At 36.5% G+C, this 24,417-nt stretch overlaps 1 protein-coding gene across 1 annotated transcript; it reads left to right on the top strand.

Moving 5' to 3' along the window:
- The first annotated feature begins 30 nt into the window (after nt 1-30).
- Nucleotides 31-24,198, top strand: NCAPG (non-SMC condensin I complex subunit G). The gene is made up of 21 exons (XM_010710358.3): nt 31-240; nt 324-533; nt 1,693-1,921; nt 3,425-3,570; nt 4,269-4,353; nt 7,251-7,443; nt 9,292-9,441; nt 11,218-11,358; nt 12,236-12,359; nt 13,819-13,908; nt 14,078-14,257; nt 14,577-14,687; nt 16,339-16,458; nt 17,565-17,801; nt 18,118-18,299; nt 19,740-19,914; nt 20,297-20,458; nt 20,945-21,116; nt 22,518-22,610; nt 23,060-23,138; nt 23,871-24,198. The coding sequence occupies exons 1-21, from the start codon at nt 130-132 to the stop codon at nt 23,995-23,997; spliced, it is 3,117 nt and encodes a 1,038-aa protein (XP_010708660.1). The 5' UTR covers nt 31-129; the 3' UTR covers nt 23,998-24,198.
- Nucleotides 24,199-24,417: the final 219 nt, after the last annotated feature.

Below are 24,417 nucleotides of genomic sequence, written 5' to 3'. Positions count from 1 at the left end.
CGCGCCGTTTTTGAAGCTGGCGGCCGTTGCAGGGAGGCCTGGCTGCGTTCCGCCTGCGCTGCGCTCCGCGGGGCTCCGTGTGGGAAGAGCGGCGGTTGTGGCGGCTGTGTGAGCGCCCTGCTCGCAGCCATGTGTCCGGCGAAGAAACCGCTGCAGATCCAAGAGGCGTTCCAGCTGGCCCAGAAACCTCACCAGAACCCCGCGAAGCTCGTTGTGGCTTTGAAGAGCACCTACAGCCAGGTACCGCCCCGAGCGTCTGAGGGGAAAACTGTAGGACTGCTTCTGAAAGGTTATCAATTACTGTGGTCTGGTGCTTCTTTCAGTTAAAAGATAAGGAAGACTTTCATGAGAAGTTCGTTCATTTCCTGAAGTATGTCATGATCATCTACAAGCGGGAGCCAGCCGTGGAGCAACTGGTCGATTTTGTGGCTAAGTTCGTGACTTCGTTTTATCAAACGGAGAAAGAGGAGGGTAGCGAGGAAGGAGAAGAAGACAATCTGCTTCTGAATTATGTGTTTAACTTTCTGCTTGAGGTACAGTAATACTTGCTATTAAATCTTTAACGTGCAAAGTGGAAACTTTATTTACTGGCACAGGCTGCCCAGAGAAGCTGTGTACGCCTTGTCCTTGGAGGTATTAAGGTTGGGTTGGGTGGCCCTAGGCAGCCTGAGCTGCTGGGTGGCAGCCCTGCCCACGGCAGGGGATGGGAATAGGCATTAAGGTCCCTTCCAACGCAAACCATTCTGTGATTCTGTTTGTACACAATGGGGAAAACTTTCTTGCATTATCTACAATCTGGAAGCTTAAAAGTGAGAGCAAGGCAAGGATAGTGCTTTATGATTTGAAAAACTAAAACCAAAACAATGTCAACAAAAAACACACAGAACAAATGAATGGGCAGTCATCGGTGGGTGGTGTTGGTGGTAGATGGATGGTTGGAGTAGATGATCACAGAGGACTTTTCCAGCCTTAATGATTTTGTGATTTTTTTTATGATTATGACAACCACAAAAACCCACAGCAAAACAGATTTTAAAAGTTAGGTCTGTGAGGAAAATATAAATTGTTTTCTTATTTGACTATCAAGCATGTCATTAAATGTTTCACTGTGGGTGCATTTGTATGTGTGATATTAATTTATACTGCTTCATTGACAAGTAAAAATAATAAAATGCTTTTCACACACGATAGGAATTAATAATGCAAATGCCAGCTTGTTCCAGGAGTTTATGTATAGAAAGAAGACTGTCAATTCTGATAGTGTGAGATCACAAATAAAATTAAATTCTTTTAAATTAATGTTTTGGTATGAAAAGTTATCAGTAATGCCAAGAGCACTAGCTAGCCATCATCCCTATTTTCTTTCTCCTTTAATGTTTTATGGGGACAGAAGGAAGCTAGCTCATGTGGTTGTCTTCTGATTAGTGGTGTAGTTTTCTTACTTTCTGAGGGCAATGCTAATTGTGTACAGTGTGCTGCTGATATAAATGATGAGCTATAAATATTTTTCAATTCTGTGAGTTTTTAATCTTACTTAAGAATAGGAAGAGCTTTTGCGATATGAAAGTGCATATTTTATCTTCTGTATGGAGTGTTAACTACTTATATATGCATATTGATAATATTACAATGAAAATAAGAAAAAATACTTTTTTTTCCTCTCTCTTCCCACCCCGCTCCACTTCCCTGCAGTCTCACGATGCAAATAGCCATGCAGTTAGGTTTCGAACATGCCAGCTTGTTAATAAGATTTTGAGAAACATGCCAGAGAATGCTCAGATTGATGACGAATTATTTGATAAAATCAATGAAGCTATGCTGATTAGACTTAAAGATAAGTTTTCAAATGTGAGAATTCAAGCTGTCTTGGCCCTGTCAAGGCTTCAAGATCCTAAGGATGAAAATTGTCCTGTTGTTAATAGTAAGTAGTACTTATTTTCTTTTGTGTAAAAGGTTTGTTGAGTTATGTTAGTTTGCTTTGAAACATTTTTTTGAAGCTTCTAGTAATGCCTTCTTAGAGGGTGTTCTTCGTGCAATTGTTACAACAGTGGTGGGCCTCGTTGTCACTGGAGCTTGTATGGGTGGGGGTGGTGTACGTTTGGGGGGAAAAAACAGAACTTGTTGAATGAGAGATCCACTGGGAATTAAATGACTGATCACTCTAGACTCGGACTGTTGTGTGAACTCAGTGCAGTTGTGGGATGGTGAGAAAGATAGTGTTGCAAACTGGGATGGAGGAAGGATACATGCTTGCTCTGTTCAGACCCTCTTAGGCTGCTTTTGTGCAACTGAGTTAAATTCGTGCAAAAACGTTCAGAAGAGTAGAAATGGTAATACAATGACTGATTTTGTCCAAAATGGCATCTGCCTTCTGTATCAACGATACACCTGGTTACTGGCATTGTTGACCTATATGTGTTTTGAGCCCTTCTTTTTTCCTTGGCAAATCTCATCTTGCTCATAAATCATAGCATCGTAGAATGGCCTGGGTTGAAAAGGACTACAATGATCATCTATGTGCAGGGTCACCAACCACTAGACCAGGCTGCCCAGGCCACATCCAGCCTGGCCTTGAATGCCTCCAGGGATGGGGCAATCAGTTCCATATAAGAGATTAGTACCACTGGAGCCCAGTTTTCCTTATGCTGTTTTGTGCCAACTTGTGAACTTCATTTTGGATGGTATGCTTTTTTTATTAGACATTACTCTTTTATTAGACCTCTTGCCTCAAGAGGCAATAGTAGATGGACTATATGTTTGTAAAATTATTATAGGGTATTATTAGCTTAGTTCTTGTTAAGATGCCTTTTTTGAAATTGTTTTCTGAAAGTTTGTTTATGTTTCTTATTTAGGAACAAAAATTTCATTGTGAATCAAGGTAGTCACAGATCAGAAAGGGCAAATCGAGTATTCTCTGATCAAATCTTATGTTGTTGCTTTTAACTTTGAAAAAGAGGCAAGGATATAACAATTACATGAGAATGATAATATTTATTAATATATTTTGGTAGGCTTAATGCAGTTGTCAATCTTCAGTTGTTAGGTAAAACTGAGGATTCTCCTCAAAGATGGTAAGGATGCATTTCCAGTGAATAGAGGTCCAAGACACCAACGTTTGGATACTTTTTTGTCCACTTAATGACAAAGTGGTTATTTTATAGGTAGGATCTATAGTAGGAGTTTTATTAACTGAAGATCCTAGTAATAACAAATACTATTCTTGCATTTGACTTTAGTTCTATGTAGAGCTGCCTTAAAATCTTGGGGCTGTGACCCTAACCTGATCCCTATGTTTATATTAGCATTGTGCAAAAGGGGAGAGGTTCCAATAATGCCTGCTCATCTTCTTGAATATTGTCCTTTTTTTTTCAATAACGTGAATGCCTTACACTCTTACAAAGGCTCCTGATTATTTTACTTTCAGTTTACAACATGTTGCTTGAAAATGATTCAAATTCAGAAGTGAGGCGTGCTGTGCTGTCGTGTATTGCTCCATCAGCAAGGACTTTGCCAAAAATTGTAGGGCGTACTATGGATGTGAAGGAAGCTGTCAGAAAGCTAGCATATGAGGTAAAGTGCACCATTTATAATTAATTTCAAACAGTGGCTTAAGAAAATGCTTTAAATCTTCTATCATATCTCATTGGTTAAACTGTAAGGTTTTTCACTTACCAGAACTTTGGTGGGGCGTTTTCAAGTATGCAAGAACTTGCCTGATAGAAATCGCATTTCTAATATAATTCAATTCTTCAAGGTTGTTTATACAGTCTGTAATCTTCTCTGCCCGTTTTGTGAGGTTAGTGAAGCAATTTTTCTTCGGTTTCATACTACAGATAATTTAACTACTATTAGGATCACAGCCATACTAGTGTAAAATTATGCATAGTTTTCATATTCGATTTTTGTGAAGTATCAATTGCTGTTTGTTTTTCTACGTAGAGGTAGGAGGAAAGAAGGCTGCTACCATGTAGGTTTCTTGTTCAAGTGCCTTAAAAATGACAGAACAAGATCTTCAAACAAAATGTAACACACAGCCACACACACACAACCATATTCTCTTCTTGCATAACTTAGATTAAGCTTCATTTTCTTCCATGAACAGGAATCTGCTTACTAGTAGATAGAATGCTGATGATACAGGTATTATAGGCTTTTACTGACTTAAAGATTCTGTGGATTGGATAAAACTGAGAGCTTGGATTCACAGCTCACAAATTCACTTGTTAAAACGTGTAGAAATTTTTTTTAATATCTTCCTTTTTCTTAAGGTTTTGGCAGAAAAAGTTCACCTGAGAGCTCTGTCAATCGCACAGAGAGTAAAACTGCTGCAACAGGGACTTAATGACAGATCTGGTAAGTGATCATTTTTTTAAAAATATCTTAATACCAGTATTTGAGAGAATACCTTCTAATGTAGTGGAGATTACTGATGTGGAAGCCGTGATGACAATAATTAGGAGCTCGAAGGGAGATGTTTGGAAATGTTTAAGCACAAGAAATTCTGATTACTGCTTCTGTTCTTCCAGTCATCATCTAGTGGATAAACCAGAAAAGGATTGCATTTTCAAAAAACAGGAAAGCCATAGAGCTCTAAAATAAGAATGAACGCCATTGAAATTAAAGCTAGGAAAAAAATAACAAAAAAACCCTCAAAAATAACGTAATTAAACACAGAAGTAGGAGAAATGTAGTTATTTAATTACATGTATTTTTGAAAAAAAGATGCTTTATTCCAAATATCTTTATGACTGTTGCATTTATCAAAGAATTTAGCATCAGGCTGAAAATTGTTTTAAAATGTTTCCCATGTATGTCCTGCGAGAAATTTTTGTTTGTCGTTTACCTGGCATGAATATTACTTAATGCATTTTTGATCGACTCATTCATTTCACTGTGAAGTAGCTTTATTGTTTTTGAAATATTCTGTGCTGTATCACATGTATTTTCATGAAGAGCCGTGTTCAGAACATGCCAGTATTTCTGTGCGCTGCTGTCGTCAAAACATCACAAGGCCATGTGCATCTGCGAGAGGTTTGCCTACACAGAACGTGACTTTTCTTTCCAACAATAGCAATGACATGGAATTCCACCATAAAAACTGCCAGCTTAAGTGTAGCTGTGTTATTCACATACTTTGGGAAGCCTGTGTTTTAAGCCTTGTTAGGTGTTACTCTGAGTGTTTTCTGTAGTAATGTACTGCCTGTGAGCTGTGTGAATTGTGACCGATGTGGCTGTGTGCCTTCAGAGAGCAAAAGAAGTACATTGCTAACTGGTAACAGAAGCTCTTCAAAGTGCATCACGCATGAATGTGTTCTGAGCTGGGGACTGAATGAGTGTATTCTTGATCAAAGCAGAAGTGAGAATCAGCTGAGCTCTCTTATGCTGTATTGAATTGCACTCGCAGAGAAATCATTTTTCTGCATGATAAGTTTTAGTGTTTTTCCCACCTACTCTCAATTACTGTATACTAACTTAGTGAAATTTCTCAAGTTCTGTTTTTGAATTCTAGCACTGGAAAAAATACGTTCTGGACTGCTGTTTTTTTTCTTATCAGTATACTAGTGTGTGCAGTTTGACATAATCAGGCAATTCTTGTTCACTTTTCCTCCCTACCAAAAAAGAATAGTACTTAATATCAACTGATAGCTCTCTTGTCTTTGGATGAAAGCATTTCTGTTTTAGTAAACGTTGCAAACCAGAGGAGAAAGCTACCTTTACTGGCTTTTTTTTTTTCTTTTTTTCCCTATGGTCCTTCATCTGTCAGGAACAAGGATTAGCTTCATTTCCTTACTGAGAAGGTATAGACTTCCTATGTGGCTTATATTTTGGTGACCTTGAAGTGTTTGGCACAGAGCTACCTTCTTCACTTGTGCAGGGAAGATGCTTCCTCTGCTGGTGTCTCTATTCCTTAGGATGATTCTTCATCCCAACTACTGAAAACTTGTTCTGTGTTTTGGTGTTTTTTTTTTTTTTTTTAAGCTATGTATATCTGCCAGGGTATGCAGCTTCATTGATGTTATATGCTTTTTGCTAGGCAAAAGAGGTTTATGTTCCATGAAGTCTGCATTTATATAGACATCCACTAGTATTCTCTCATTTTGATCTGTTTTGCAAACTGCAACCTTGAATATGGGTATCTTTATTGAATTTGCTCGTGTGAACATACTCCCAAGCTAACAAAGAGGTACTTGTTCATTAAAGGTTGCTAGACTGGAGTGTCTTTCTTATTGGCTTCAGAGGCAAGGTTTATAATTAAACCAGATCTAGGAGACGTGATCCAGATTTTGCCTAATTCTACTTTGCAGGGTGCGCTTACCACTTAGCTGTCAGTTCTCCACTTGCTTTCTTTCACACTGCTACGTTCTGATGGTTTATGCCTTTCACTTCTTGGAGATGTTCTTACAACCTAAATTTAGTGGGTTGTGGGTTTTTTGTTTATTTATTTTGTTTATTTTTTTTAACATCTTCAGCGTTTTTAGAATTCAGGGAATGCTGTCTTTTATTATCATGTCTTATATAGAATAGGAAGGCTATATAGAATAGGAAGGTGAATGTTGTCACTGTTTCCCTTATATTGGCTATTGTTTTCTAACGCATCCTAAGAGCATACTTCAGTCACTGTAGTTATCCTTTTCCTTCCACCAGACTGTTAACCTTTCTTCCTTGCTTAAATCTAGATGTATACTCGATGTTTCCATAAATACCTTCTTGATAAAGCTTACTCTGCTGATCCTGAAATTATTTGCCTCAATGGGGAGGAGGTACTGGAGGGATTTACTTTGGATTTTGAAACACACAGTTGGATAATTGAATTACTGCAAGAATTCTGTGTGGCAAATCAGAATAAAAGTCTGCATCGGTCCCCTGCCTCAGCAATGGCCAATTATAAATCTCTGAAAGAGAGCAACTGTACAGACATACTTCCCTAGAATGTTCCATGGCTTTAATAAAAGAGGTCATGACTAATGTATTTTCTGGGGTGACATGTTGATTGTAGGTGTAGCTGGTTTTGGTTAAAGAGTCTTTATTCCTTATAGAGGAAAAAGGATGTTCCCTCATACAAGTGCTAGTTTTCCATAAGTAGTTCTTGTTTACCTTGAAAGTTGTGCTGCTTTACAAAAAAAAAAAAAAAAGCCCAAGTTCAACTGTATAATAACTTTATGTAACAGTGATTTGTGAGTGTATGTTGAAAACTTGTTTTTTTTGACGTGCTCTAACTTTATCAACTGTTTCAATTTATGTATTATTAGATGCTGTTAAGGAAGTAATGAAGAAGAAATTGCTTCAAGCTTGGTTACAATTTACTGAAGGGAATGTTTTAGAATTGCTTCATCGACTGGATGTAGAAAACTGCCCAGAAGTGGCCGTCCCAGTACTGAATGCTGTGTTTTCATTGTCCCCACTTAACGACTGTATTCAGAACTGCAAGTACCTTGACAACAGGTATGGAGATCAGCTTTCTTTTCCGTTGCTTATGAGAAGACTGATATTTTCATGTAAGCTGCGATGTATCCCTGGTGTTTGTATTCTTAAGTGTTTTGGTTACATTTTGTTTGTTTGTATTTCTGATGTGTTTGGTTACTGAAAATAATTATGAAAATCGACGGGGGGGGGGGGGGGGAAGTAAACCCATCAATAAAGCAAGCTCTGCTATGAGTAATTGGACTTAATTCTTAATTTCTTTCATTTCCCTGTGCTGTCTCTACAGCTCACGGTAAAGGCTGTGCTTTAGTTTACACCTGCAAAACTGCAATCTCTTATTTTAATCTGTGATAACTGATTAAAAGAATCAGTATCACAGATTCTGTATCATCTTTTCAGATTCTGGATATTGCCTTTTGTCTCTTCTTTCCCCTCATTATTGATTTTTTTTTCTTCTTTTTTTGTTTTTGTTTTTTCTCTTTGCCTTGGCTTCCCTCAATCCCTTTTGCTGGCTTGGGGGCAGCACAATTTGAGTTTCAATTACTCCTGTACTGTTTAGGCAGTCTGTCAGCTTGTTTTTTAGCCTTTGTTTCAGTCTGTTTTAGTTGTTAAGGGAAGCTTGATGGAGCTTAGGCTTCTTTTCCTGCATTAATTTTTGGTAGAATTCGTTCGCTTGAGTTCTAAGCTACTGTGAAGAGAATGTGATATAAATATAATATTAAATTTCATAACAATAAAATGAAAGGAGGAAGGGAAAAAATAGAAACTATAGGAAATCCCTAAGGGAGGCAAAAACATGTGGCAAGGAATGTTTTGAGTTAATCAAAGAAACTGGAGTGGAATGATTATCTAAGTCTCATCTCACGTGATAAACTTAAATGACAAGTAGTGACTGATTACAAAATGGAAACAAGGTTATTCTGTGTTTTGGAGGAAAAAAAAGTGTAATCCCGTCTTACGAAATGTTTTGCGTTCTAGTAGCAGCTTGTGACCTGTGCTTTGAAACCAGCAGATGATATGTTGTACTTCAAAGCTACAGGTGCAGGCCTGTTCGGATTTTAAAAGCACGATAAGGGGGAAATAACATTCTCACAGCTTTTGGAAATGTGCCAGTTTCTAAAGTTCAAAGGAAAAATACTTATAGACTTATTGATCTGACTTTGATCCTACACAAAACAAAGGCTCCTTTCTGAAAGATTGGGTTAACTGAGAATTGTAAGTAATGTTTTGAAGAAGTGGATCTGTTGGACTAATGGCACCTTGCGAAGCAAGTGAAATGATTCAACTTGTAAGGAGGTTATTTGATTTATGCAAAGCACTTGGCTTTTCTTTCGTGACACTTCTGATTACACCTTGTGGTTTCATTTACATGTTATTAGGGTTTGGGTGTGTTTTGGTTTTGTTTGGGGGGAGCAAAAAGTTGTAGAACATTATGTGAAATGCTGCAGTCAAGAACAGAACAACTAGTTTATGAACAGAAGCTGAAAAATAATACAATTATATTTCTACAGATTAGTGGAGTTCAGTCTTCCCCAGTTGTAGTCATGGCAATGTTTCATAGAGTGCAAGTTTAGCGTGGGTGATTACTTTTGGAGATCTGAAAGGCTGAGCAGATTCTTTTCTGCAAATACAAAGCTTTCGTATAAAACACCGAACACAAATGTCTTGGTGTAAAATTCTGAAGAGCTCAGTGTAGTGAGAAGCTCCTGCAACTCCATGTCCTTATTTATAAAAAGTTATTTTTGTCATTCTGTAAGTACAGCTGTGGAGAATATCTTTCACAGGATTTTTCTTCTTAGAAAATCTTTTTCTGTACGTTTGTTTTGTATATTTTCTTCTCTTTATTTCTGTTTATTTGTTGTTGTTAAGAAAACTGATTCCGTTGGAAAACTTAACAGCTGAGAATGTGTTGCACTGGAGATGTCTTTGTGAACATCTAAAGTCAAAAGGTGAAGAAGGTGAAGACTTGCTGGAACAGATGTTGCCAGAACCAGCCATGTATGCAGATTACTTATTAAGGTACATTGCATTTAAAATACATTTTTTGTCTTCCACCGAAATAATTATTTTTGAAAAGGTAGATCGTATTTCTGTGCTTCAGCTATTCAGATTTCTTTCAAAGCCAAAGATCTGTTTGAACAGTACTTTTTTCTTTTTTAGAATAAAGAATTATTTTCAATCTTTTTTAAAACAAAAAAACTAAAAAGTTAATAGAATATTTCAAAATGTTGTTTTCACATTACTCATTGATTATGAGCAAGATGGACTTGAAGATGAGTTGTGTATAATTGTGTCTTTAAAACTACAAGAATGATTGTTCTGTAACATGCAGCTCTTCTTTTGGCTGTCTGTTAGTACCCAGGTTGCTGTTTAGTAAAGAGCCTGCAGAAACTGGCACGTTTTTCATTATAGTAACTTGTGAAAATGAAGTAAAATTTGGCTGCTGTCCCTGTCTTTCTCCCTGGTCACAAGGGCACACTTCACAAAACCTAATGTTCTCAGCTAGTGATAGAACTGCCATGGGAGCCAGTTATAGGCCAATTTAACAAAGGAGAAACAGGGAATGTTTTGTTAAGTCAATCTTCTACCTAAGTGAAGAAAAGGAATTTTTATTTTTCTTGGTGAGAGAGAGAAAAGCTTTCAGTCTTCACATTAATGAATATTCTGTCCAAATTCTGTGAGCGTGAAGAATGCTAGGAAATCTTAATTGACGTATTGCACTTGTAAACTGTGTAGTGAAGATTACTAAAATACAGATAAATCAGATCTGCTGAAGAAAGTATTTTTAGAGATACTTCCAATTAAACATATGCATGTTCTTTTTTTCTCTTTGGTGGAGTAGCATACTAGTATTAGTCATAGAATCATAGAATGGCCTGAGTTGAAAAAGACCACAACAATCATCGAGTTTCAACCCCCTGCTATGAGCAGGGTCACCAACCAGCAGACCAGGCTGCCCAGAGCACATCCAGCCTGGCCTTGAATGCCTGCAGGGATGGGGCATCCACAACCTCCTTGGGCAACTTGCTGCAGTGTGTCACCACCCTCTGAGAGGAAAAATGCCTTACAAATCATTGCTACTTTCCAGTGTTCTGTGTGCTAATGTGTTTCATGAACAGAAGTGAAGAATCATAAACACTTAATATAGAAATATGGGTCCAGGCTAGTGAGCGTAACTTTATGAATTCATAACTGGTTTAACAGTTCATACAACATTTTTTTCTCAGAAAAAAATTAAAAAGTTCCATCCAATCTTACTCAGTAGGCCTTCAGTAATCCTCCCCTTAAGGAAGAGGCTGAATAAAATTAATTAGGTAGGTGCTGATACTTGATTGTAGTATCAGCTATAAAGCTCCTCGTTGGTGAGAAGTCCCATTGGTTGGTTCAGTTAAGATTTGTGAGTCTAGTGAAATCTTTGATGTATGTGTGCTATGACAGCATCACTTAAGACAAGAGAAACTGCAAGTCGCTGACCCTTAAGAACAAATACAGGATTGTATGTTTTATTTAGGTATTTCATTTTTTGCATTCTCAAACAGGGAGTTTGTTTTTAGTGGATGAAGTATTCTCAAACTGTACATTATTGGTATTATTTATCTATAAGCATTATTGGAAATATTCATCTATGAAAAGGAGAACATTAAAAAAAAATTAGGCTTTGTAGGCAAGGTAACTGCTTGTTTATACATGACAGGGAAGTGTTTTTGTGTTGCTGTTGTTGCTTTGTTTATGTGTGTTTTTTTTTTTTCATTGCAACCATGATTCTGAATCATGATCTGTTCTATTTGGATTCAGTTACATACAAAATATGCCAGTTCTTGGAGAAGAACAAAGAGAAGACTTCGCTTGTTTTGAAAACCTGATGACAAAAGAATTTATAGGCCAGCAACTGATTCTTATTATAGACTGCATGGACACCAGTGAAGAGGGAGGAAGGTAAACCTGGATAGAAAATCTGTTATTGAGCGGATGGCACTTGTCTGTGCATAGGCATAAGGCCTCTGCTGGGAAAATGATCTGATCAAACATGAAATGTGAATCTCTGCTAAATGGCAAAAAAACAAAAAAAAAAACAAAAAACCAACACCATCTCTGTAATGGAATTGTACCCAAGAGTGTGTGAAATGCTGCCTGCTTGCTTTGTAGAAAAAAGTTTCATGCATATACAACGTTGTGGAGAGCAAATTTTGTTGTTTTTATACTTTCTTGATTATGAAGTTACAATACTGTTCATTTGGAACCCAATATACCAAAAATTAAGGAGATAAGTGGGTGATTTCTTCACAAATGATTTGTAGTGGGTAGCCTGTGAGTATCTTGAGTTTTAAGCCCAATTTGCTACAGCCTAAAAAGGTAGAGATAGTTTAGATTTCAGACTGAATTGGAATGTGTTAACTGAGTTGTTCAAACAATCCTCCTATAGTTTGAGCAACATTTTCCTGTGAAGTAGTAAGAATAAATTTAAAAGCTTATACCATTATGGGCATTTCCTGAAAAAGGACAGTTGTGGTAGTACTATCAGGTTGTCATTTTCATCCCATCAGAGCCTAATAAGCAATGGCAGGCTTTCAGGATATTTTTTGCTGGAATGACTTTTAAGCGATAGACAAAACTGATTAAAAAAATAAAAACAGTATATTCTAATCAAGAGAAATGGGGTAAAATAAGGAGAAGATAAACTACTAAGGAACAAAATAGTTACAGAGAAGCTTATCCTGTAATGTATTCATCACATTAACTTAATGTGGGTAAAATAATTTAACGCTTAACAATGCAAATTGTGGGTTTTTTTTTTTTTCCATCCTTAATGCAGAAAGCATCTGTTAGTTCTTTTAAAAAAGATTCTTATTCTGCCTGCGACTTCAACAGCTCTTGTACCTCCACTTGTGGAAAGATTACTCAGGATCATTAAGGATGATGCCAGAAGGATTCAAATTGTAAGTAATTCCAGAGACTTACTGTTTTCTGGGTTCTGCTTTCCCTGTAGGACAAACAGTGTTTAGAAACCATTGCAACAGAAATGTCAGGAATTAAGATGTTTTTGGTTTGGAGAAGTATTTATGTTCTTCTGTGCTACGCACCTCTGCCTTTTTTTTCCCCTTAACATGGCTGCATTTTGTGCTTATATGAAGAGCTCTGTTTTCAGAGCATATTGCTGATTTTGTAAATGTAACGCTCAAATTAGGAAACTACTGCTCTTCAGCTGCCTGTTTCTAAATTGTTTGTCTTATTAGATCCAAACGGTTTTAAGTAGAACGTTCAAATGAGAAAATGAGGATACTTTACAATTCCGGATTGCAGATTGCTTTTCCCTCCTTTCTGCTGAGAAAAGACCTCAAACGTTTATAAGAAAAATCTTCTTTTTATAGTAAAGTCCCTATATAGTATCATAGAATGGCCTGAATTGAAAAGAGCCACAATGGTCATCTAGTTTCACCCCTCCCCCCCCGCTATGCGCAGGGTCGCCAGCCATTAGATGAGGCTGCCCAGAGAATGAGGAATATTCCTATATGAGGAATGATTATTTCAAATTGTCTAATGAAAAACTCTTGGTTTTGCTGAAATAATTTAAGTAATTTCTGGACTTTACGGACAGAGAGCAGTTCTGGAAAGTCTCAGCCCAGTAGGTAAAGCTGGGATATACGTTTGTTACATGACCATTTTGGAATACCCGTAGTAACCCTGGCACTACAGTAGTACAACACTAACAGAAAATGTCTGATTCATTAATATACCAGTGAAATGCACTGATTCAGCATATTCTGCTGTTTGGGTAGAGGTTAAGAAGAAGTTAACTGTGGAAATCTGATAAATCAAATTGAAACCATTCCTGTCTCAATGGTCTTTAGTTTTCTTTATTTCATCTAATTTCTTATTAACATAACAGACCTGTCCTTAATGAACTCCCTTAACCAACCCTCAGACTAATTCTGCTTCCAGTTCCACGCAAGTATTTGGCTTGGAATTAAATTACTTATGTGGCTCACTGTATTACATATGTAGTTTACAGAGCTGGAAATGACAGCATTAGTGTATTTTGACTGTGGCAGTAACAGGTGAAAAGTCTTGCTGTTGTTACCAATCTGTCCTTCTAAAGCATGTGTTCAAACCTAGAGAAGACAGTGCCTGTGAACTGTCATAGAAACTGTTCAACTTACTTGAGGATATGCAGTTTTCTGTTTTCTTGCTTAACTAGCTAACTGCAGATAAGACTAGACTTTCATGATTAGGCTACTCATTGTTAAGTAAATCCTCCTTGAGGACTTAGTGCAGTGGTATTGGTTAAGGAAAGCTGCGTAGAAGTTTCAGAAAGATGGTATTTTAGATTTGGATAAGTTAAACTAATGCTTGTATTTGATATCTAAGCTGAAATCAATATTTTGTTTGTAACAACAGATTGCAGAAATTGTCTCAGAGGTTCGTGAGCCAATTGTTTCTGTTGACCAGCCTGTTGATGCTGCTGAAATAAGAAAGCAACAGATTAAGGTAAGCTAGTTTTAGCTAACTGGAAAAAAATAATCCTTGTCCATCAAGTAAGAGTTTTGTATAGTTGTATATTCATAACTGATGTCAGTAGTGCATTGTTGGCTAATACCATATAGGTTATAATGCTGTAGAATGATAATAATTATATTCTTTCTGCTTTACATTTCAGTTGGCTGAAATAAAAGTGAAACTTTTTGAAGCAAAAGCAGCTTTGGAAGAGTGCATTACTCTGCAGGATTTTAATAAAGCATCAGTATTAAAAGAGAAAATAACTGAGTTGGAACACACAAAAAATGATCTGATAAAAGAAGCAGAGCAGTGTGAAATTAAAGAAATGCGTGTGGAGAAGGTTTCAGTTTTTCCCTTTTCTGTATTTACGAATGCTAATTGTTTTGGAGGTTATTCAAAATGGATTGCAATAAACTGCTCTTTTGTTCTTAAATAACTGAAGAATTTGAAAAGGAGCTTAGTTATGCTGTATTTACTCTTAACTGAAAACATGAAACTGAATCACTTTTCATTGTTTATTAACTCACTCGCATATCAAATCTGTAGTGGGTAAGAAATGTTTGCTTGGGTATGAAATGACTTCACTTACTGTGCCTATTCTCACTATCACAGCCACCATTGTTAGTAACAGAATTTTTTTTTCCTTACTCACCCTGAAGGATGATCCTGAAACACTGTTGAAGTGTCTATTGATATGTCACGAGCTTCTCAAGATGATGGCCCTTTCTAAAGGAATTGATCCAACCATTAATGAAATAATAGAATCTCTGGTATGTAGCAATAAACACTGTTGTAATTATAATAAAAATAGATGTTTTACTTCACAGGCAGGATGGTTTGTGATTGTTTCAGAATCATTTTGCTATATTTTCTGTACTGTGACTAGTGCTTTTGAGCCGTTCCAAAACATGCAAGTGCAGCCCAGATGTGAGCTCAGAATCTACACCAGAACTGAATGCAGCAAGGAGTTACTAAAAGAAACAGACTCTCCCTGTAACTGAGTGTGCTGCTTCAAAATATTTTAAGTCTCCTCTGCAGATAACAAAGGGGGGAAAAAATGGAGAAAAAACCCATAGTATGCTACTGTGTGAACACATGGTACGCTCCCAACTAAATACTATTGTGCAGTTTTTATCCTAACTATCTAGAATGGTTATATTTGAACTGGAAGTGATCAAGAGAAGAGCAGAAAGGAAAAGTATGGAACAGCTTCTGTATGAAGAATGGCTAAATGAGTGAACTTTTTTTACCTGGAAGAGAGAGAACTTAAACAGGGTCTGAGAGAGGTCAGAAGTCATGGGTATCATGGAGAATGTGAGTAAGGATTGTATAATCATAAGGTAAAGCTGGCAATCACCAAGCTTAAAACAAATGGAATGAGTTGGTTCTTCTAATACATAATCTATGGAATTCCTGGTCAAAGGATATGTGCATGCTGAGAACGTGCATAAAACTTAAGGAAAACTGAATAAGTTCATGAAAAAGAAATATTATGGAACAATTAGGTAGCTAGGAACAGTCTCACATTTCTAGATTGTCTCAGCTACAAATTGCTGGGATGCTGACAATAATTCATGGGAGGTATCTACCTAGCCTGCTTATGTAACACTCAACAGGAATTTGATTTTGATCTTTACTGCTAATAGCAATGATCTAGAAGATCTGATTCAGTATGGGCATTTTGGCAATTTTCTTTCCAGTTTGAATTCTAACACCAATTTAGAGTAGCTTCAATATTGTGGAACCACACCTGATTTCTTTCAGATGTATGATAGTGTTCTAAGAAATAATTAGTTTTGATGTGTCCATCCATAATTTTTTTTTTTAGTTAGTTCTTTAATTTCCATGTTTGTTGCTTATTCCACTTCTCTATCTTCAATATCCTGCTTTTATATTGTTTTTCTTGCTGGGTTTTCATGTACTAGGGCTATCTTGTTATTTTTTAAACTTTCGTTCTTCATTGAACACAAAGATATAGATTGATATCATGCGTCCTGTGTGCAACCTGGCTTTTCTTTCATGTGGATTCTTATAGTGACTTCTTAAAAGCTATTCCAGGTAAAGAAAGTTGTCAGTATTTTACAATTTAGAACTATGTACCATTTCTTTGTGAGAATGTTAATGTATTTCTGTGAAGAACTGTGCAGGTTTGTTTTCTATTTCAATAGTGGTCAACTATTCTGTTGAAAAACAAAGGTCTATTAAAACAAATACAAGGCAAAATACTGGTGATTCTATCATTACTTTATGTACTCAAAAATTGATTCTGCTTATCTGCTAGATAAATGGAGTAGTTACCACTTTCTGGTCTTGTATCACACTTATTTCTAGTTTCAGAGTAAGAAAATGTTGAACAATGCAGTCAATTCTCTATTTTTGACTTGCATATTTCAATGACAAGCTGTATATTGTTTTTCCCAGATACTTCCTGGCGTAACCAATGTCCATCCAGCTGTGAGAAACATGGCAGTTCTGTGCTTGGGTTGCTGTGCCCTTCAGAGCAAAGAATTTGCTCGACAGCATCTTGCATTGTTGTTGCAGGTAAAACTTGTATTGGAAGATGGAGTGGTGGTGTATAGTCAATGAATATAAGATGTTATAATTATGAAATAAACAAGAGAGTTTGGCTAAGCAGGTTATAATAACAAAAAGAGAATAGATAGAATGCTTATCCACATCCTGGGCTCACTGCAAAACTCCAGAGGGGAGAGATCTCCAGAAGAGATCCTTCCCTACTGGCAGACAGCTCTTAAATGCGTCTAGGAGAGGTGCAGCGAGGCTCCACCCCTTCTGGCAGTACAAGAGAATTGCCTTCACTGTGCTCCCATGGCTGACTCATTGCTTGCCTCAGGTGATCAATCAGAGGTTCAGGCTGTGATTCAGCAGTTCCCATACAGGTGGTCATGTGTCAATAAGTAAAACCACAATGTATTATACTCGAGCACCAGAATTAAGTACCAGCAATTCCTGACTCCCTGAAGTTCAGGAGAATGTATTTTCATGTAGATATTTCTGATGCCTATGGGCAATTAAAACCCATATTCTTTCTGTAGGCTGCTGTCAGATGTAGTATTGGGCTAAACTGGTGAAGGCTCACTCTCGAGGCTAACCCACTGTATCTTTTTTTGATTTGAATGTTAATTTGAAGCATAATACACATAGTAAACTATGGACCTTCATGAACTTTTCTCTCAGTTCTTTGACATATTTTGCATGTTTATTTTAATTAAGCTACGTGGTCTTTCAGAGCAAGGATTGTCTTACGTGTTTTTTCTGTAGTGCCTAGCACTATGGACTTAGTACAGATAAAAAGCTTTTGTTTGTTAGATGTTTAGAGGTTGAAAGGTAAGATTATGTCTCATACATGCATACCGTGAGTGAAACTGGATTTTTTTTAATGGAGATTGCATAGAAAATTTGGTGGATTATTTCTCAGAATATTATAATTTCAAGTTGCTTAAGCTTCAACTCATAGCCCACCTTCTGTCTGAAGTTTGTTTTACTTGGAAACTTCATATGAAACTTCATGTATGGATCCTGGGATAATCTTACTAAAGAAAAAAACTAATATCCACTTGTATTATTCTAATATTAACCAGTGCTGGTCTGCTATAACGTTATGTATGTGTTTTCTTTATTTAACCTAGGTTTTACAAATAGACAATATAAAGATAAAGCTCAGTGCTTTAAAGGCAGTCTTTGATCAGTTGATGCTGTTTGGGATTGAGCCATTCAAAGCTAGAAGAGACAGTGAGCCTCAAAGTGAAGACGTGCATGTTGGAAATGGAAGTTGTGAGGAAGAAGGCGAAACAACAGAGAAGAAAGAAGAGAGTGCTACAATTCACAGCTTCCTGCAGCTTCTTTATGGTTTCTTAGACAGTGAGGTAAGAAATATAAATATTGCCTTGTTTTCCTTCTAAAATTTCTGTAGAAGGCTTACTCTTCTGCTAGGTTGCATTTGAAATTTACAGGATGTGTATTGAGTAGTCTCATGTTAAAATACTTAGTCGCCCTAGAAAATAAGTGCCACTGATACAAATAAGTGTGACTTCTGAGCCAGTTATGCATTTTCTGCAGGTGCAGATATTGAAATGTAGAGAACTGATTTTCAAAACTAGATGTAAACTATAGACTATACAATAAAGTATAAGTGAAAATCACTGTGATTGGTGTTTTGTCTCTATGATCAACTCTCTTCAGTTTTCAGAACTCAGAACAGAAGCTGCAGAAGGCATAGCCAAACTGATGTTTTCTGGGAGGCTGACAAGTGCCAAACTTCTTTCGCGTCTTGTTTTATTGTGGTATAATCCTGTGACTGAAGAGGACACTCAACTTAGACATTGTCTGGGAGTTTTCTTCCCTTTATATGCTTATGCAAATAGGTATGGCTTCATATTAGATATTATGTGATAAGGTATATTGATCAAGCAGCTTTAGGCAACCCTTTTCAGAATGGCATAAATACTTGTTAGATCTGTTTACTTTAATCTTCTATGGATATTACTTTTGAATGTGTGCAGACTCAATCTATGACCATTCTGAAAACTTTCCGTAAATTCCCTCCTCTCTGACCTATTTTTTTTTTTCTTTCCTATGACTTTTTGAAAGTGTTTTTCTGTATATTGAATTAAAAAAATAATTTAAAAGATGTCCTTTATATTCTTGAGCACTACTTTGGAACGTGACTTTAATAGATGCTATCAGGAAAGGTTCAAAATAGAATGAACAGCTCACAGTAGGTATCAGAGAAACAAGATATTTTTGTTGGTTTTATTAACTGGAGTGTATGACAAACTAAAGGCACAACAGATCTTTTGGTAGTGGACAGACACTTATTACCCTGTGTGACAGCTGATTCAGAGCAGTCTGCAAAGTTGTCACTTGTCACTTGTATGTATGTACTACTATATATCTTAAATGTTGTTTTTCTAACTTGTAGGAAATAATCTGGATATGTCAGTTGTTTCACCCAATTTAAAATACAAGTCGTTAAGTGGGAGAGTTCTTGCTTCTGTACATTCTTGCCCCACTTATAGTGCACAAAAAGTCTTCTGGTTAGTTCATTTGAGTCAATGATCCAGAAGCAAACAATCTAATGTTTTTAAGTTATTTACCTTATTGGTTTTGTTCCCGAGTTAATTGGGTTCGAATAGAAGGTGATCAAGTATCTGAGATTAAAAAAGCAAATAAACAAAAACACCAAACAAATCAAAAAGGCTTTGTTTCCCTGACCAGTACTTTGTATGATTTGGCACTGTACCTCTTAAATTGTTTTGATCCGTGTTGTGGAACTACACTTTCAGACAACTTGCCACAAAACCCTGTGCAACTGTGCGGGTTGTAGGTTTGCTTGGCAGGAGTCCTGAACTCTTCTGAGTTCAAGAAAACACAAATATTTCTTTCAAAATGCTGTTAATCACCTACTTTTTTTTGCCAGGCACAATGAGATGTATGCCCAAAGAGAATTACTAGCAGAAAGGAGGAATGAGCAGAAGAAAAATGAAGATATAGGAAAGTGTGTTTCTGTCCCTTGATGAGAGAATCTGTCTGTATATATCAGTTAGGCTTTCTGTGGTAAGTGGTTAGGTACAGAAGTAGGGAGTGTTACATAACATTTCCTTGGAAAAGGCCCCAGTGAGCTAAAGCTTTAAAGGAGTTGGTTCTATGAGGCAGGTTTTGTGGTCTCGATCCTGCTGCCTGTCTCTAGTAAGATTGGCCTCTCCTCTGACAGCTGAAATATATGAAATTGAAAACTTTAATGGTAGAAGAAAAGATTTAATTCTGTCTCATTACACTACTAATGCTTGATTCAACTGAAACAGATCCAACCAGGAATGCTTTGAGGAAGCCTATCTTCCAACTCTGCAAACACTGTTAAATGCTCCTGCAACTTCACCCTTGGCTGAAATAGATATCAGTAATGTTTCCGAGCTGTTGGTGGATCTGACCAGACCGAGTGGACTGAGACCTCAGGCCAAGAAGTCTCAAGAGTATCAGGTATGCAGTGGGTTAAACTGGAAGCAAGCATTACTTGTACCTAGAGATGAAGAACCGACCCCTTCAGTTACTGCTAGTTGTTTGTCAGGGATTCCTAGATTCAGAGCACTGATTAAACAAGTGACTGTTCAGGCTATTAAATATTTCTCTTCCACTCTTACACTTCAGTAATACTAAAAGAAATTTGCACCATCCTTACTGATTCATACTGGGAAAAGCAGCTTTAAAAATGAGTTAGTAATGTACCCAAAATTCTGCAGTTAAAAAAATAGATATTTGCTATGTGAAATTAATTATTAGCTGTCTAAATTAGAATGATGTAGTTGTAATTTGTAAATAATTTTCAGAGAAATTCCGTGTATCTGATTTCTTTCTTTCACAGGACTTAACAGTGCATGATAATTTAGCACTGAAAATCTGCAATGAGATCCTGATGGACCCAACTGTGCCTGATGTTCGTATTTATGCGAGAGCGTTAAGTTTGTTGGAAATCAGTAGTTCTTCCACAGAGACTCTTCTGCTTTTGCTTGATGAGATTCTAGAGGTAGATATAAATAACATGGCTCTTTCTAATGCCAATAGCAGTCTAATATTCTGATGTGCTTAAAAATGAAGTGCCTGTTGCTTAATATGATAACCTGAGTGAAATTTTTTGTTAAAAATGGATTTCCCAAAAATTGGTTAAAGAGGCATTTACAAAAATCTGACAGAGAAAGACAAAGCTATGTGAAATGTTGAAGAGTCCTGCTCCCCTACAGGGATATCATCACGAAGTAGCAATGTTCCATCTCACCTTGTGAAAGGTCCTGTAACTTTATTATTTTCTCAGATTGCCTCTTTAAAAATAAGTTTTTTGGGGTTGCGGTGTTGATGGAGAAAGTCTTTCTCCTTTCAACCAGAATAATCAGCTTTATGTGATGCTTTTTGTCATTCTTAACAGTAAATCTTACTAATCCTTGTAGTTGGTATTCTTAATAAAATAAATAGTCGTAAAATTAAGTAGCTGTTAATGTTTAGTGTCTCTTCCCAGAAAGTGAAAGATAAATTGTGTCAAAGAGCTATTGAGAGGATCAAGAAGAACTTGACCAAAAGTACAAATGTGAGCAGAGATCAGTCTGGAGGCACGGAGGAAAGGGGAGTCTCTGCAAACACACAGGAAAATGGCAAGACATTATCTGCAAATACTATTCAAAATGAAGAAGGTAATTCAGAAGTGTAAGATAGTAGGCGTGCAAGGATTTGTATGAAGAGAAGTCTTAGTTATTCCCCTACTAAGCAAATCTACTGTTGGGGGAAAAAAGCAGAAGAGTAAATATGCATACTGTTGAAATAACTCAGAACAGTTTTTATCTTATTATTATTTTCATGTAAGCAGTGCTGTATTTTGAGTTTGAGGGTCTGCTCTATAGTTCTTTCTTTTTAAGAAAGACAATATTAATTTCTGATGTTTTCTTAAGCTGCTTGGCATTCTCTGCCAGCTAAACCTTGTGCTGTCTTACAAAAAGTGACATGTAACTCTTTACATCTGTAGAATGCAATTCACTAAGACTCCAGCGGAGTAACGGTGCACTTCTGGCAGACTGTATTATAGCTATGTACAGTCAATGCACTGAATTGTTTACATTGGTCTCTTATTACCAGTTTGTATGTTGGAACCAGGTTTGTTTTTATTGCTATTTGAGCTTATAGTGGAAGAGGCTGGAAAACTTTCCACAGTCAGCATAGCTTATGCAGTTGTGCACATCTTAGCGGTGTATGTTGTGCTGGTAGCTCAGGAAATCGAATATGTTTCAGTTGAAAAGGAATCGGATGAAATATGCTTAGACTTCCTTGGCTTCCTCCACAAAGACTGACACACAGCTATTTTAAGCAGAACACCACTTAAAAAAAATCTTAATTTTAAAATAAATGTTGTTTATATACTGGTAGATTACTTCAAGACTTGAATCTGCTTCTGAAAGCATCAAGTATCTTCTGTGTTATTATCTCCTATGCTTATTTATTGGATGGGAAGCTGGAACTCTAAAGCAGCTTCGTCTGTCTATTTATAAAATGTTATGCTAATAGCAAATAGTATTTTGGGATGAATCTCTCTCAAAAGAGGAATTTTGAGAATTTTAAGCAAACTCTAGGAGAAAAAAGCATTGTTTTTTTTTTTCAAAATATGATTGGATCATTAAAAGTCAAGAGGTCGTCTTCAAATATAGAAATGATGGATGAGAGCAAAATTAGTTACTTTTTGTCCTTCAATTCCTGCAAAGGAGATGCAAACTTGACCTTAAGAAAAAAACTTTCAGCAATGGCATAAATTGCTGAAGAAAGGGATTTCCTGAAGTCATCAGTAATTTTAGGGATGGGGGGCAAACAGTTCTCAGGAGTAGTTTATGCATGACTGAGGGAGTATTTTATAGCTATGATGGGGCAATGTTACAGCTGAGTGACATTTTAAACTTCTTTCTGGCCTTATTATCTAATTCATAGTTATAGGAAACTTATAGTTTAAGGAAAATGGATTTAAAACTGTATGAATCTTTTTATGTACTGATATTTACAGTAAACTGAAAGTTGACTACCTGACTTCTGATGTACTATTCTGTTAACAGAAAATACTGAGGATGTTCTTCATACTCCAGTTACTGAAGTGAAAAGTAAAGAAACTGCAAAACTGAAATCCACGAGAAACAAAACTGGCAGAGGTATGCACTGGATTTTTCTGGCTATTATAATGGCTAACTCAAAAATTAACTTTTGAACCTCTTTTTTTCATATAAACAATGCAGTCTTCATAATACGCTTTTAAAAAACATATTAAAAGATGAAAATGACTGTTTTCCACAAAACTTTTCTGCTATTAACCTTTTCCAATCAAAGCAACAAAACAACAAAAGCAACCAAAAACCAAAGAACTTCTCTGCCTGCAAGGTTTCAAGATGGTCGCAGTCATTTACAGTAACGTCCAGGTGACTGTGAGAAGTTGTCTGTGGGTTTTTAGTTGTTAATGTTTTGTCTAAATAAAACATTCCACTCAGTGTTGTGACTGCATGCTATATGCATTTTAATACATCATTGATCAGTAATTGGAAGATGCAAATCTGGCTTAACAAAGGGAATAACGTGATGTGAAGGGGTTTTTGCTTATACTTAGGGCAAAGAAAAGCAGCAGTGGGAACAAGATCTGTGAGCAGAAGGAAAACTGGCACAGCTGTGAGATCTGGTAGTGAAAGGTAAATACTTCTTCTCTCTGCCTTCAAGAACATGATGTCAGTTCTAGAAATAAAATTAATTCCTTCCTAGAAAGGAATATTTTTCTTTCCCCAAACCTAATGCAGAAGTAAATGTTTAAGAAAAGTATTTTTCTGCTGATACTTTGGAAGTTTTCAAACCTACTGCTGTAGGACTGTATTTCAAATGCTATTATTCCTCAGAGCCATTAAATTTTTTTAGATATTTTGTGTGTAGAATTAATATACATTCTGTCTGTCAGAAGTTCCATTTTTGATTGCATTTCTTTTCTTCTGACCACTTCTGCTTTTTGCTTTAATACCATTTCTGTGGAGGATTCTGAGTTTTCAATGTTTTTTTTCCCCTCCACATTTCTGGCTTCTATTTCTGTTTCCTATCTTCCAACACTTTAAAAAACATCTAAAGTGTGTTTCTTCCCTTCCAATCTTGTAGGATAGAAACATTGAATTATCTCTATAATTATCAGTTGCGTTCATTCTTTTTCAAGCAAGTAACCCCCTGATTGAGGATGATCAATCGTTACCATTATCTTTCCTGATGCTGCTGTATCACCTGGAAAACACTCATAAATTCTTGTTACTAATTATATACTTTCTATACTTGAGGTTTTTTGGTTAAGGATTTACTGTACGGTGATTTCAAGTTTTCTATTAACAAACCCTTTAATCTATTTAATCCTTTGGGTCTTAATTTTAAAATACTTTATATTTCAGTGATGATGAAATGCCAGAATCAGTCCCAGTGCCAAGTTCAAGGCCTTCGAGACGAGCAAAAACTGCAGCACTTGAAAAAACAAGAATGAATCTTTCAACCCTTTTGCGTGCGGAAGCTGATGAATAAAGACAAACTGAGAGGAAATGTCCCCTGCTAATGCTACTTATTAACAGCAGGCTTGAAAAATTAAGGTTTCTCTTGTTGTTAGTGTCATTTAATTTTTTTCAGGATTGGATCATTTATAGCTCCGTATTTTTCTAGGAACTTTTGATTAACTTCCCCTTATGAAGTACATCATTGATGTAATAAAAACACTTTAAAATATTACCTGAAGAAAAAAGGTGTTTTTTTTTTTTTACTTACAAATATAAATTTTCAGACCTGTTAAATATAATGTTAGTATTCAATATTATTCAGAGAGAACACGTGACCTGCAGTGGTTGCGTGATGGCAGCGCTTCTGGCTGTACTGTTAACACACCTACTGTCTTCCTTCTTAGCCTGCACATCTGCTGTCTCTCAGGAGGCCTTTATGGTTTGTGTTAAT

Source organism: Meleagris gallopavo, chromosome 4 (assembly GCF_000146605.3).
Source record: "Meleagris gallopavo isolate NT-WF06-2002-E0010 breed Aviagen turkey brand Nicholas breeding stock chromosome 4, Turkey_5.1, whole genome shotgun sequence".
NCBI lineage: Eukaryota > Metazoa > Chordata > Aves > Galliformes > Phasianidae > Meleagris > Meleagris gallopavo.
Note: the sequence above shows the minus strand (reverse complement) of the source record. Positions and strands in the feature narration are given on the sequence as shown.

Coding starts and splice junctions, on each gene's coding strand:
- NCAPG (XM_010710358.3), top strand. CDS start 130: ATGTGTCCGGCGAAGAAACCGCTGCAGATCCAAGAGGCGTTCCAGCTG. Junction 7,444..9,291: donor TGCAAGTACCTTGACAACAG/GTATGGAGATCA, acceptor GTTGTTGTTAAG/AAAACTGATTCCGTTGGAAA. Junction 11,359..12,235: donor ACCAGTGAAGAGGGAGGAAG/GTAAACCTGGAT, acceptor TCCTTAATGCAG/AAAGCATCTGTTAGTTCTTT.